This window comes from Ambystoma mexicanum, chromosome 11 (assembly GCF_040938575.1).
Source record: "Ambystoma mexicanum isolate Mex_15411 chromosome 11, UKY_AmexF1_1, whole genome shotgun sequence".
In the NCBI taxonomy this organism is placed as follows: domain Eukaryota; kingdom Metazoa; phylum Chordata; class Amphibia; order Caudata; family Ambystomatidae; genus Ambystoma; species Ambystoma mexicanum.
This window is the reverse complement of record NC_090934.1, coordinates 27,833,590-27,849,456: the sequence shown is the minus strand read 5'-3', so window position 1 is coordinate 27,849,456 and position 15,867 is coordinate 27,833,590. Positions and strand designations below refer to the sequence as shown.

The following is a 15,867-nucleotide window of genomic DNA, read 5'->3' as shown; positions in this document are numbered from 1 at the left end:
GGCCCATCAAGTCATTGCTGGGCATGATGTTCTGCATCTACTTCATCCTTCTCTGCAGGTTGCAGATGCGACCCCTACAGGAATTCTTAAATGCACGTTGCATACAAGTATCCAGGAGTTTTTTGCTGACAAGATCCCTCTCAACGATGAGTTCTGGCGGGCGATACGTTGCTGGAGGGAGCGCTCCCACATCGCCCACGGGGGATGGGTTTTAAAACCCCACCATACCAGGAGACGGTCACCACGGATGTCTGCAAGGTTGTGGGGCTCACAGAGGCCTGTGGCTCCCAGAGGAGAAGGATCTGCACATCAACATCCTGGAAGTAGGGGCAGTGTTCTGGGCCCTCAAGTCTTTCCTACCGTCTCTGAAGGGCAAGGTGGTGAGGATCTTCACAGACAATATTACCACCATGTTCCCCGGTGCTCTTCAACGAAGCTCAGGACTTGTGGCTTTGGGCCATTGGCCAGGGGATGTTCCTCGTCTCGCTCCATCTGGCATGCGTCCAGAACACCATCGCAGACTCCCTCAGCAGGGAACTACGCTCTTGCCACGAGTGTGAACTTTGTCAGGATCAGGTGGACCGCCTGTTTGTCAAATGGAGCAGCCCCCGATCAATCTCTTCACCACTGCGGCAGACTCCAAATGCCAGAAGTTTGCCAGCAGACTCCACCAGCCGAGGAGCTTGAGGGACGCGTTCTTCCCGTGGGAAGGTCTGTTTCTGTCGGTGTTCCCTCTCGGACAGTGTCGATGCAAGATGATACTCATCGCCCCAGCGTGGCTGAGGCAGATTTGGTATCCGGACCTTCTCAGCCTTTCAGCGTTGCCTCAAGTCAAGTAGCCAGTGTTTATGGACCTGCTTACCAGAGAGGGAGCCGCAATCCTTTATCATGACCCAGGATCACTGAACCTGAAGGCATGGTTCCTGCAGCCATAGGGTTTGGAGGTTGTTACCAGCGGACTGCAGGGAAGTCCTCGCCAAGGCCAGGGCATTATTGACTCTGAAGTGCTACAGCCATAAGTGGAAACATTTTGATTCATGGTGCTGGTTGCAGAAGATTACCCCTCTGAGGGTCACGACGCCACAGATTCTCCCATACTTGCTGTCCTTGGCGAAAGCTGGGCTGGCACACGCATCCATCAAGGTGCATCTGGCAGCCATCTCGCACTACACCATATCCCCAGGGAGACCCTGGCTGTGGTCCCACAGCCTTATCAAGGAGTTTCTCAAGGGACTTTTCCGAGGCTTCCTTTTCAAGGTGGCTCTCCGGCTGCATCATGGACTGTCATCAGCTGGTGAACTGCTGCCGGGCTGTCTAGAAGCCCACTCCACCAGAGCCATTGCTGGACATCTGCAGGGCTGCTAAGTGGAGGTCCACGCACACCTTCACAAAGTTCTACTGCGTCGACAGGGTTTCCAGGGAGCAATCCAGAGTCGGCCAGGCAGTGCTACGAAACCTGTTCACTTGAGGTGAGTCTGTTCTGTTGAGCCTTGCCACCTCCTGGGGTTGTGTAATGTTGTACTGCTGTGTATTCATTATTCATGAGCAAGTGAATCCATGCCTGACCCCAGGCTGGAGAAGGTTTAAGTTACTTACCTGTAACTATTGTTCTCCATCATGGGTCTGGCATGGATTCACATGCAAACCCTCCCTCCGGCCCTTCTTGGTCATACTGCCACTTTACGTGCTTACCAAATCTGAACATGGCTGCCCAAGGCGGGGCTTAGGGGGAGGACTGTCAATGGATGGGGGCAGTATGACTCAGAGGACAGTGATTGGTTTAGAGGAGAAATGCAGTTTGAAAGTGAAACAGTTTTTTCTTTTACCAAGGATTCCCAGCCTGGCGACCGTGAATGTTCATGCGCATATGAATCCATACCAGACCCATGCTGGAGGACAGCAGTTACGGGTAAGTAACTTAAACCTTCTAAACTATAATTTGATCATGCACCTATGAATATTCAAAATGAGGAAAGCAAGAAAAGAATGTTGTAACCTGCAATGCAAGTCTGCAGCTAGGAATCTCAGGATGAGGAGACGGTTGTGAATAAAGAATTGTACCATGGACCAAATGGCTCAACATCATGACCTTCGAATGGCTTGAAAACTAAGACAACTGTAGAGTTAATGGGCCTCATTATAAGTTTGCCTGTCTGGCAAACTACAAGTTCTGCTCGCGGGTGCCTTTTTCGCCCGCCAGGTCTGACCTGGCAGGCGTACCGGCACCCGCAAGCAAAGCATGTTGGATGCACCGGCACCATTCACGAATGATGCCGGTGCATCTGGCTTCCCCATTCCCATTGAGCCCTATGCGGCTCAAATGCGAATGGGGAAGAATATTTTCTGGTGCCCGCGAATGGGCATTTACCGGGTCCGGCAAGGCCGTAATGACCTGGTAATTGCCCATTCGCGGGCGCCGGAAACAAAATGATACCGACGGCAGCCGACTACCGCCAGTATCATATTGAGGGCCAATGTCCTTATGATTAACAGGTCTTGTTCCAAAGTCCCTCTGTTGAGGTCTGCAAATTGTTACATTTCAAATACATCAATCGTGTTGATAGTGCGAGTACAACAAACGTGTGACTCTGATGCAGACACCAAGGCATGAACCCAGTGCTACAGGCAGGTGTCTTCATCTTTATTATATCCTTCATTCATTGTATGCACGTGTATGTTCCAGAGTCTCATCTCACCCTTCTTGGCTGCAAACCATTCAGTCTCTGTTGTCCTGTCTCTGGACTGCTCAGGATGTGGACTCCTGTATCTCACACAACAGAAGCCCTCATTTGGCCTTACTGCCCTTTCATGCGGCTTCAGCCACCTGAAGCCTGCCAGAGTTCAGTGTGGTTGTAAAGGTTCTTGGCAATTCTTGTTCACGGTTGTGGTCTCACATGATTTATTGTAAGTCAGTATTTCATTCTCTGCAGTGGTGTGACGTTATGCTTTTCATCTACCTTTTTAGGTATTCACAACAGCCGAGTGGTCCGAAGGGGAACCTTGGATGTTTTTGATGCTCGTCAGCCGTCACGAGAAGAGGGTAGTCCTCAACAATCTCATGTTCAAAACGGAGGTGAGCAGGGCCAAGAAGTGGTCTTCATACCGACAGTTGATGGAAGCATGGAACCGCTCAGCCCAGCTGAAGGGGGAGTCCGTGTATCGCTCCATGTTTTGGAGGGCGGGCGAACTCGAAACGAAATAGAGGCTGATGAAGCATTCCAGATACACATGCACAAAGTGTACTATGACGACACAAATCTGGGCAAGAAAACGAGTGTGAAAATGTCTCCTTTCTTACGGCCCAAGTCTCTGGCTGTGCCAGGGATGACAACCCATGGTGGACAGAACGAACTGATGGGACCTGTGATGTCTATCTCACCGCAGGGGACCTATATGTCGAAGATTATACCCAATGCCATCCTACCACCAATGGTGGATGTTATTGCCTTAACTAAGAACAAAGTGCGCACACTGAGCCGCTGCAGCCTGGCCACGGCTAGCCCCGCATCAGTGCGATCGTCACTGCGTCATTACCGCAGTCGACAAAACTCTTCATCTAGTGAGAACTGGAGCCACTCTCAGTCAACGGAGACCATTGTTTCAAACACTTCCACTATCTCATCACGGGGTGGATCCACTAACACACTGCCTAACGATAAAGAAGAACTTGGGCGAGAGTGTGACTCCCATACACCACTGGGCGAGGTCAAGAGCCCACGACCCTCAGAGGATCAGCTGAGCCTTTCTAGCTCCATTGGTTCCAGGATGAATGGCAGTGCCATTGCCCACTCACCAAACTTTCTGACCGTGGTGCATCCCAGTGGCAGAGTGTCTCCGGCATACAGCATTGGCAGTGCAGCAGATGCATCCGACACAATGAGTATTGCAAGCGACCGGTCCTCCGTGAGAAATGTTTCTCTCCGCAAAAGCAAAAAGGCACCAGCCCCACCCCGGAGGACCTACTCACTCCAACAGCAAAAGGAAATGGGCTTACCCCCAAAGCCAGAGAGACGACCACCCAGCAAAGCTGTGGGAAGCATTGCTGCCAAGGATCCGTGGGTGAGGCGCACAGGGAGCCGCAGCCCTGGAGGGGAGGATGAAGTATTCAACCCATCCCTGCAAGGGGAAGCCGTTGCTGTGTGGTCTGAAAGCCCAGCCTATTCCGTCGATGCTGCTTCTCCTGCTATAGCACAGATTCCTGGAAGCCCAGCTTCCAGCAGTCCATCTCCCGGCAAACGGGAAATTCTAACAGAGCTACAGCCCAGCACGAGCGATGTCCCAGGGACCAAACCCCGCTCCCCTGACCGGTTTGAGCGAACAACATCACCCTCCAGTGGCTACTCAAGTCAGAGCGGCACCCCTACTCTCTCCACCAAGGGCTTGTTGGACTACTCATCCTCTCCACACCTAAGGAGGCCTCAGCCAATAAAGCTGGAGAGAGTTGAAACTGTGCCAACTAATGACATTTCCATTTCATCCTCATTGACGTCCTTATCTTCCTCCACCTCCGACTCCTCTCGCCAACAAGCAGCAATGCCCACCACTTCAGGTTCTGTGAGTGAGGAATTAGCGATCCCTCCCCACCCTAAAGTTCCTGCTCCTCTCTTTCCCCCACCTTCTAAACCCAAGACTCTCCTTCCTACCCCATTAGTGGCTGCTTCTGCACCACAGGAACCAACTTTAAGCAGGGCAACAGACAGTGTTTCTGGTTTCACAAAGACTGGTAACTCGCCCCCACCATCTCCGCCCCCCTCCTACCATCCTCCACCTCCTCCCGCAAGGAAGTCCGAATCAGATAGTGAAATCTCACCATCTGCTCCGGCTAAGGATTCTTCTTGGCCACCCCCTCCTCCTCCTGACCATGATGAGCATGACTTGTCTATGGCAGACTTCCCTCCCCCAGAGGAGGAGTACTTTGATGCCCCTCCACCTTCCTCCAATCCAAGGCTGGGGGCAGTCCCACCAGAGGTTAACCCTTCTCCAGTCGTTTCACTGGCGTCTGCAGAGCCCACACCAACCCGTATTCCTGCCCCAGCAGCACACTCATTCTCTGCTAGAGTTTCCTCTAGAATCCAACAACAGGGAGGGACACACCTGCCACAACATCCATCTCCTGCGGGGGACAGCCCACAGCTCAAGTCACATGTGGCTCCTGTTACTCCATTACTCATCTCAGGCGCTTCTTTGCTTGAGAAATCCACAGTCTTTATTAATGCTGCTCGTGCTGGCTCTGCAGCACCCCCAACTACTGATCCAGTCGCTGTTGTTGATGCTCCAATACCAAAGACTGCCCCTGCAGCCACGCCTCCCCCACCTTCCCCAGCACCTCCACCTGCGCCTAGAGCCCCTGCACTTAATGCCATGCCCCTGAACTTCAGGCCTACACAAAGTCTTAAGAAAGCAGGTACCCCGGCTGGAACCGAAACCAAGAAAAACATTGCAAGAAGTAAAAGTATACAAATTACTAAGGAAGATGCCAGCCTACCCATAGTTACTCCCTCACTGCTGCAGATGGTGCGACTGCGCTCAGTGCAGGCAGGACGGCATCCACCAGCAGAACCAAAGAACCCGCCACAGCAACAAAATGAACCACCAGTGGGCACGCCAGCCCCCCAGAAGCCTATCCGCAAGTCTCTGTGCTTGCGATCTCCTCCAGCTAACATTGACACTGTGCCTTGTAACCCACTTCACCAAGCTGTCCAGCTAAAGGCTTCCACGCTGTCTTCCAATGAGTCCCCAGAGTCCCAATTTGAAAAGCCAGCCGGGAATCCTGCCAATACAACACTGGCAGTACCAATTAACACTGCCTTGGCCTCAGAGTCCAGTGAGGCGAAAGATGGACAGGCCTCTCCACATCGCAAGTCCCCAGCCAATACCGCCAGCTTCATATTTGCCAAGAGCCCAAAGAAAGTAGTTATCGACCCAGTTACATCTCCGGAAGGTCAGGCCGGGCTGCAGAAAAACCTGGTTGCTGAGCTGATGTCCTATTCTGCACCCCGAAACCCAGACTCAGTCCAGCAGAGCCAGCTGGTCAATGGCAAGCCTATGCTGCAGAGAAAGCCAAGCAAAATCCCACCACCTGTAGCCCGGAAGCCATCACAAAGTACACCCAGGTCGCCTACGAGCCCTCAGCCCTGGGCGCCTCCAAGATCTCCACTGGGTCCTCAGCCCTGGGCTCAGCCAAGGTCCCCTACCAGGGTCCAAGCACCAGGCGGAGACAGTGCTGCCTCTGGCCCCCAGGACATTAAAGCTACATGTGCACCTAAGGCTGAAACCCAAACTCACACTGTGTCTTCTGAACCCAAAGATCCAGCCTCTGAGGTCGGCAGAGCTGTGCAACTGGCAGGCCAGGATCCACAGCCAGGGACGCCGGCAGCACAAGGTAGGCCACAATTTTCAAAACATTGTATTCATGTGGGTCTTGCATAGCTGATGAGTACAACGGCCCTGACATGCTTGGATCGAGCCTCAACGCCATTATTGTATAGCACTGGAGTGACAGCGCACACGGCTCTGCTGGTGTACCTCGCTGCACACCTATATTACAGATTCTGCTAGTGCACCTGTCGGCTTGCATGTGGTCCTCTGTGCGATTGCAGTATTCACCAGACCCCAATTCCCCAAGCTCAGTTAGAGCACCTCTGTGCTCCTATGTAGTCCTCATCCAGCCGGTGTGCATCTCTACTGACCTCTATTAATTCTTGTAATTGCAGTCCAGACAAACATGCATGTGTGCCAGTGAACGTGTATCTACAGAAGCCCCTTCTATATAGAGGCTTATCTGCGCCAGTCTACCTTAGCTCTCACCTGTAGCAGCCTCTGTCATTGTACTGTACATTCCACTCCCTCTGCTATAACCACATCTCTCATTGTACTAAAACGTGCACGCGTGCAAACCCCAAACATAATGGAACACCCCTGCCGTTCTGAGGCTTGCTTAGTTTTGCTGATAGAATCAGTCCTACATCCTTCTACAACTATTGTCCTTACCTGTATCTGCCACTTTCACTAATTGCTGACGCTCCTGGTCATTGCAGTACACAGTATTCACTTGTACACCACACTGTTCACAGGCACCTCAGTTCTCTCCATCAGTACCCGCACTAGTCCCGTAGTGTGATGCTACCACGACTCTGCTACTGTACATTATACTACATCAGTGTGATCTTAGTGGGCCATGTCCCAAGGAGAACCAAGGATGTGTACACGAAATAAAAGCGAGTAAACCTAATTTTATTTGGGATTAACCAAAGCAGGATATAAATAGTAGGAAAACAAACTGCCAAACCTGAACAGAACTTGGCCTGGTTGACTGTACCAAACCAAGAGTATTTTCCCAGGTGTGTGAGGTATGTACCGCTATCCTCCCCGTTTGTAAAGGTAATTCTCTCCTGCTTAAGTCTCTTGTTATTGGAGCATCGGTCATCATAGTCAGTTTCCCTGAACGCTCTTCTTTTCCTACATTCGTCTTCTAGGATCAGGACAGGGTGAGACCAACTTCGAGAGGAACAAAGCATGAGCAAAAATAACACAAATAAGGCTCCTTCTCTAGGAAAGATCCCAGGATGGAAAGGGCTAAGGACATTTTTCTACTTCCCTTTGTTGAGAAAACTGCAAATACTGGCCTTAAGAGCGCCGCACAAACCTGGCAAGAGGAAGCCAAAGCTCCCCTAAATGCAGGTAATCTAGACATAGCGACAAGGCTTAACTCTCAGGTCAGGGTAGCAGGCTGACACAAAGGTACAATAATTCCACACACCCATAGAAACATGCAACAATACTGATCTTAATATGTTAATTAACACACATTCATCCCCTCGCACACCACACCTTCATAACCTAGAGGAAGGTACAGGCTCATTCCACACACACTGCCCTCACATATAACACTGACACTACTGTACAACACCTGTGCCATTAGAATGAAGCTACCTTTAATGACAAAAATTTGAACTGTAGTTTCTCACATACTTTTCTATCTCCTTAACCACAATCCACCCTGTTTAGTTTATAGTATGCCTCTGCTGCGCCCAGCCACATGCCATTTGGACATAGGTGACTAGCAGGGTCTGGGTCACCCTCACATAACTTTAATGGCTGAAATGCACACACTCATAATAGCACGGGCCAACTTCTCCCAAAATTGTACTGCGGTCCCTCCTAGGGCGTTCGACCAACATCGCGTTGGGACCGTAATTTTGGTGAAATGTGCTTTACAAATGACAACAAGAATGAATTATTACAGATCTAACAGGTCACATAGGAACTTAAAGTATAATGCATAGTATTAAAAAGATACCCAGTATTTCTTGCATAGTATTAAAAAGATAACCAGTATTTCATAAAACATAGCAATGGTCTTAAAGGACTCTCCTTATCCAACTGCCCATATCTGGGTCCACTACCACAGCTGGCAACAGCTTCCCAACATAAATTAACAAGCAGGGAGAGAAGAACAAGGGAACCACTTTACTTTACTTAGATTTATACTGCGTAACCCAAAATGAAAGCCCCATAGGCATACGGGCACTAGAGGAGTAAATCCTTCGAGAGTGAGAGAAAATATACAACATGCAACAAATATTTCTCACAGGGCAGTGTCTGAAATAGAGGTGAGGCAGAACTGGCTCAAGGACACAAAGTTACTTAAAGAGAAAGGTCTTCAGTTTCTTCTTAAAGATACTTAGGATTTTATGCTTCTGAGCTCTGACGGGATGGAGTTCCAAAGTCTGGGTACTGCCATAAAAACACACTTTTATTGACTTGGGATAACTTTGCTCTCGGTACAACAAGCATGTTCGTGTTGTCTGATCTCGGATGTTTGACAATGAGCTTCCTTATTAACCTTTCTGCCAAGTATTGCGGGTTCGCTCCCTCCAGACGTTTATGCACTATTTCTAACAGTCGAAAGTGTATTCTGGCATCCATGTGGAGCCAACATAGGCCCTACTGTGCTTCTGAGACATGTTTGTATTTTTTCAATCCAACAAGAGCTCTAATAGCATTATTTTGTATAACTTGAGTCTTGCGATTTCACCTTTGTTGACTCCCGTCAGAAGGCTGCTGCAATAGTCTATCTTGGAGCCTATAATGGCTCTGGTGACTATCTCACAGCTCTTTTCTGAAAGATATGGGCGGATGTGTGAGGGTAGGCTGATATAATAGTAAGGTTTTGCCACAACGCTGTTAACTTGCGCTTTCAAATTCAGTTTTTGATCTAAGAATACTCCCAGGGTTTTGATCTTCTGTTTAGTAGCAATTTTGCACTCTGCCCTGTGAGACACCTGAAAGTGTCTCACTCACTAGTCCCCAGAGAGCTGTCATCCAGGTGGCCAGGACATGGCCATCACTATTGGATCCAGTTCCTGGGGGTGGACCAGTGGGGGAGGATCACCTGGATGAGGGGTCTTCGGGTAGTGGAAGTGGAACACCAATGGGTGAGAGGTGGTACACCCTTCCTTGTGACACCTTTTCCCCACCATACCCTATAGGACATTTAGAAGCTCTGCCCACCCGCCCCTTTTCCAACATGAACACTTTCTTACACTATAACAGACAACTAACACCAGAGCTGTTTACCTGGCATGTCCCAACACATGGGTGAGGCAGAGTCAGGCAATTGACAATAACCACGCACACCTGACGGCCCTTTACCTTCCCCACAGGGATAAAAGGCTGGGCACAAGAGCACACTACGAGCAAGGCCGAACGCACGAAGACACAGCTATATTGGACCAGCAGTTCAAACGGAGGAGAAAGGCAGCGAGACATGGAGGGACGAGAAAGGGGGAACTGCCATTGCCCTTTTCAACTCAGACCCGCCAAGCCTCCGAAAGGGAAATCATAAGACCGGGAGTCACAGCTGATGTGTGGAGGAACAGATGTCAACAGTGGACGGTGGCCTCCTGCATTGATAAGACGGGCGGGGAGGCACGCTGGCTACTGTAGTACCGTCCTTGACTCCAGAGGCAAGACAAGCCAACGAGTTCAACACAGCCGTTGAGTGACATTATATGAACACAAGTAACTTGAGAAGAAAGAACTTGTGTGTGTGTTTTAACTTTTGGCAAGAGCCAGCTGCCGAGAGGTCAGGTGCCGCAGGAGTGCTCAGTCGAAGGACTCCAGCTGGCATCTTTTGTTTTGTGTTGAAACTGCAAGTACCAGAAGGCCTTAGGAAAGGGCGGCGTGAGATGTCGTAGGGTCACGTCAAATCCCTTGTACAATCAGTCTCTGACACATTGCCAAGAGAGTGCTAGGGAAAGGGAACCCTGCTTTCTGATAACATTGTGAACTGTGGAATAAGGCAAGTGTGAACCCGACAGAGGGATGCTGAAAGAAAGTTAGAAGGGAACCCACGCTTTCTGATGAAAATGAGCAAATCATTAACTGTTATAAATGTATGAACTGTGTTAAAGAAGGCCGTAGTGAACCCGACGGAGTGAGGCCCATTTTGCAAAGGGGATCCGAGCCCGGCAGAGGGAGATCCTAGGGGCGAAGAGCAACCTGCCAAGGTGCAAGACCACCGAAGGAACTTTTGTTTGTTTATTTTGATCCAACAGGCCTTCTAAGGCAAGAGACTTGACCCGTGAAGATTCTGGTATCGTGAAATAGACGTGTAAACCTTGTGCTGCAGAAGCCTAGGAGTGTTCTGTGCTCAGGAGTCCTGCATTCTCCCGTACTAAAAACGTGGGGAAGGGAGACACCACCATGCTGACTTATAATTTAGTGAACGCATCTTTCTTTTCTGGTGAACATTATGCAACACTCTTTTTGTAACTTAGTGGTAAGGATTGGCAATAGTTTTTTATTTTAGTATAGGTCCTTTTTATTTGACAAGACGCTACTAGGACTACCTTATTATTATTTGATGGTCATTGCTTGCTCTCATCTTAGTTTTAGGTTTAGTTTAGGCATTTTTCTCACCTTTGCATACAGTTTAACAACCTTGAACTGTGATCACTTGTGTCTGTCTTTACTGTTGCCACCATGAGTTCCTTACAGCTATTTTAAACTCGAGGTATTCACTCCCCAATTTTGATGTTCTGGGGAGTTCAGTTTTCTCATTATTTAGCACAAGCCCACTGTCCCTCATCTAGTGCTGAATGAGATTATATATCTTATTGATCGCAAGAGTATCGTCCATATAGTTCCCAGTTGGAGGGATGACGCACTGCATATCGCCTGCATAACTGGAGAAACATGTATTTTTGCTTTCCAATATTTGGAACAATGGAGCCGTACAAATATTGTACAAAGACAGTGACAGGCATGCTCCCTGAGGCACACCATAGGGCAGTGGGGCTGGGCTAGTCTCCGAGCTGCCACACTGCAGACCGTAACATCTTCCAATCTCTAAGAGTAGTGGGTGTTCCACCAGATAATACGCAGCTGATAGTCAACTACCATCACCAGCATTGTTTGACCATTGTTCATGTTACGCATCATGTTTGACTTTAGGTCTAAGAGGGCAGATTCAGTACCCAACCCCGGTCTGAAGCCTGACTGACATTTATTGAGGACATTATGCTTACTCAAGTGGTCTAGTATTTGTTGATTGGCCACCCTATCCAGGATCTTTAACAAAAAGTGGAGGTGGGAATTGGTCTGTAATTTCCTGGTACTCCTTGGTCTAGTCCTGTTTTTTTCAGTAACAGCGTAATCCATGGCACATGGCATTCCAATAGTGAAGTATTAACAATATTAGTAAGCGTGCTGATGAGTGATTCGGAGCATTCTTTAATCATCATAGCTGGCCAAAAGTCCCCTTTACAATTTGTCGGTTTGAGCTTGCTTGAAATAATATGAAGTTCTGCTTCAGTAACCGTTCCAAAGTAAAAAATGGGTATTGTGTAGACCGCTAGGGTGCGGTCCAGGATGGTCGCGTGAAGACATCGCTCCGCTCTAAGCCGTTGGGCCTGTGAATTTTTGCTCTTCCCCCGGTGGAGTGGGTGTGTGGCCCAGCGCAAACCCTGGAGCGTCCTCGGCCCAAGGAGAGTTGACGGCAGTGGTACCCCCTTGCTCAACTCGGAACCAGAGGAGTGTGGCGACCTGGTGAGCCCAGGCAATGAGAGGAGCAAACCTTGCGCGCAAGGCAAAGAGTGTTCCGACACCCCATCCCCCATAGGAAATCGGTGAAGGGAGCGGGACTAGAACGGGGGTCGGAACGGTGACCTGCGACCGCTGCAGGTCTGTGAGAGGCCTCAAGCATTTTCCTGTCTGGAGGCCGACGTGTGGACCCTGGGGTGCGGAGGGAGCCAAGGAGGTGGGGGATTCCCCACAGGGATCTTGTCACTACAACATTTCCAGAGACACACTGTGAGTACCCGGGGAGGGACCCCCTCCAACCCACACGAGATGGCGGCCAGAGAGGGCACACCCGCCCCAATCCTGACTCGAGAAGACCTGAAGAACATATTTCAGGAGATCAAAGCAATCAGGACGGACATTCAAGCATCTATTTGTGATCTCAGGGCCAGGGTAGACAAGATGGAGGGGATGGAGAACAATAATGTACAAATAGGGAAGCACGTTTGTCAGACAATGAAATGAGGGAGGAAGAAACATTGTTGAAGTTGGGTGACTTAGAAAACAGAGAGAGGCGCAGCAACCTTCGCATTCTGGGAGTGAAAGAACAGAAAGGGGAGTCAGCAACCGAAGGAGAACAGAAAGTGCAGGGCCTGATAAACCAACTGTTCGCCGTGGAAGGAGGCAATGAGGTGCAGCTGGAAAGGGCTCACAGAGGTGGAGGTGGTAAAGGCCCAAGGTCCATAGTAGTCTACTTCCTCAGATACAGGGAGAAGATGGAAGCTCGAAAAAGCGAAGCGCCTGGGGAGCTTTCTCTACAAGGGCGACACAATCAAGGTGTTCCAAGACCTGTCGGCCTTGACGCCCCCTCACGCAATGGCTGACCGACAGGGGCATCCGATACCGGTGGTCCTTTCCCTTTGTCTTGACATTTGAACGTGGAGAAGTAGACTACCGAGTAACCAGTGGTCAAGACGCATAGCAGGTGCTCCAGGTGCTGAAGGGCGTAGATATGGCTGGAGAACAAGAGGGGGCTGAGGCGGCTCCACCGGACCGGCGGGGGTCCCTGGGCCCACAGATTATAAAGAATTTGTTGCAAGGTGGCAGAAAATAATACCCCTCCACAGAAGGAGAATGGAGACAAGAGATGAAGGACAGGGAGATGCAGTTCATTTGGAAGGAGGAGGTTAAATGTGCTGAACTTCCTCCGTGGGGAGATGAGGTGGTATTGGGGACAACGGAAGGGACGTGTCTTCATCTTTAGCAGCACATCTTAAGGTCGGTCGACGTCTCAGGCAATGTAACTTTCAGGGGGGCTGAGGGGGGCAGGGCGGAATCTATACAGGAAAAGGCAGATCTAAGACACAAATGGAGAAATCTGACCGAGCGGTCGGGAGGGGAAATCATGGTTCTGAATGGCGCACCTTGAGAAAGGGGGCCAGGTGGAGATTCTCAAGATGGGTTCTTTGAATGTTGAAGGGCTGAAATCCCCCACGAAACGTTCCTTGCTCGGGAAAGAAATGCGCAACTGCGAGCTAGACGTACTCCTGGTGCAGGAGACTAGAATGGTACATGAGGAAGAAAGACGTATCCCAGGGGCACATATCGGACAGGTCTTCTGGGCATTGGGGTCCCTTAAGAAGGGAGGAGTGGGGATCATATTTAATCGGAGAACGAAACTGACGGACCCAGTGGCTTGGGGTCGCGCTAACAGGTGGGTACTGGTGGTTTCGGGGACCATAGAGAACTCTAAACTAACCGTAGTATCCATTTACTGCCAGAATGTTGGCCAATTGCAGTTTTTGAGAGACGCCATGGCTCAGATACTGGACAGGACAGATAGCCTCCTCATCGTGGTGGGGAGATTTTAACATGTGGGCAGACAGAGAAATGGATCATAGCGGAGGGCACATCCCCTCGGGCCAGGGGTGGATCTGCAGCCAGAGGGCTAGTGGATTACATGTGGGACCAGGGGCTGATAGATGTATGGCTGATAGATGTATGGTGGGACTCTCACCCAACTACGAGGGGCTATACCTTCTTTTCATCAGTCCATGGATCCAGAACAAGGATAGATTACCTGTTCATGCAACAGCAGGATATCAGTAGGGTTAACAAATGCAAACATCTCCTGATTAGTTAGTAGGATCATGACATGGTTGAAGTGGACGTATCCCGGGAATCCCTTTGGCGATGCAATGACCTCCTCTTAAGAGACACTGTCGTTGTGGAGGAAATTAAAGGCACCATTGAAGAATTTTTCTGACTTAATGACACAGGAGAATTTGAAAAGGGAATTGTGTGGGATGCAGCGAAAGCAACATGGAGGGATCTCCTTATTGGGCAGGATGCCTCCAAAAAGCAAACCAGAGCCCTACTGTCTCGAAAACCTCCGGTGGGAGATTTGCCTCCTAAAAAGAGTAGAAGGTAAGGAGGACAGGGAGAGGGGAGAGGGGAGAGGGAAGAGGACCTCAAGTCGGCAAGGGGAAAACGTCAGGAATTACGGGACATAGAGATGGAAAAGGTGCTGGCTAGTTTACAATACCTGAAACAAAGATATTATGAGAAGGGGACAAGGCAGACGTGCTATTGGCGGCGAGACTCTGAGACCAGAGAACGTAGAGGCGGGTGGCCACGATTCAGGAAGAGGGGGGGTTCAGAGATGCTCCGAAGCAGAGGAAGTGGCCGGCGAATTTGCTGCATTCTACGAGCATCTGTACAGGAAAGACGGGGTGTCGGACGATGAAACACTAGGAGCATATCTGGCGTAGGTACCCATTTCAAGCCTCCAGAGCAGGGAAAGTCTTGAATTAGATAAGCCAATCACACAGGAGGAAGTATTGAAAGCCATAGTGGGGCTAAAGCTGGGGAAGGCACTGGGGGAAGATGGCTATACAGCAGGGTTCTACAAGACCTTTACAGGGCCAATGGCGCAATATCTGGCAGGCCTATTCACTAACATCATGGCCACTGGGACGTCCCCCCGTCCTTTGGAAAGGCATTGATTACGGTTATACAAAAGACCCGCAGAGCTGCAAATCATATTGACCCATCGCCATACTCAACGTTGACGCAAACATTTTTACCAGGATACTTGCCACACGAATGGAGGGCCTTATGCCGAGACTAATCCACTCAGATCAAGTGGGATTCATTCGTGGCAGACACCCTGTGCAACACACCACACCTCATGGGGGCTGTTTTTGGGGGATGGAGGGGAATGCAGTGCTGGTGGCCATAGATACCGAGAAGGCCTTTCATCGTGTGGACTGGTGCTTCCTTTATGGGGTACTCGATTTTGGCAAGGGGATCCAGCAGGGCATTCAGGCGTTATATGCAAACCCGATGGCCATGGTTACAGTCAAAGGGAGGACGTCGCAGACCATTTTTGATACAAAGGGGGGTGAGGCAGGGGTGTCCTCCATCACCCCTACTGTTCACTTTAACAATGGAAATACTGGCAGAGTATCTGAGAAGAACCGCACAGATCGAGGGCATCAGGTCTGGTAATAGAGAGTTTAAAATTGGGCTATGCGCAGACGATGTCATGCTACACCTAATGAATACAGTCCAGTCCATCCCCACGGCCATGATGGTAACTGAAGAGTTCGGGAGGTTCTCGATATTCAAGATGAAAATAGGAAAATCAGTGGTTTTCCCACTTGCTTTTGATGGTGTTAGAAAGGTAGAAAAATTGGAATCTCTTGGATTGCAGGTCCAGTTGGAGGGGGTGAAGTACCTTGGGGTCAACATCGTTCGAACTGGAAAAGACCTGAGCCATGCCAACTACCCTCCCTTGTTTGATAGGTTGTTTTCCGAAATGGATTAATGGGGCAAGGGGCA

The 15,867-nt window shown here is 49.9% G+C and overlaps 1 protein-coding gene across 3 annotated transcripts in view; it reads left to right on the top strand.

Annotated features, from left to right (window-relative positions):
• Positions 1-15,867, top strand: part of NHSL3 (NHS like 3) — a 566,971-nt gene that overhangs the window by 501,717 nt on the left and 49,387 nt on the right. For all 3 annotated transcript variants that reach the window (XM_069622456.1, XM_069622457.1, XM_069622458.1), the window contains exon 6: positions 2,966-6,382. In XM_069622456.1, coding sequence (XP_069478557.1) covers positions 2,966-6,382 — 3,417 coding nt within the window. The remainder of the gene's footprint in view (positions 1-2,965; positions 6,383-15,867) is intronic.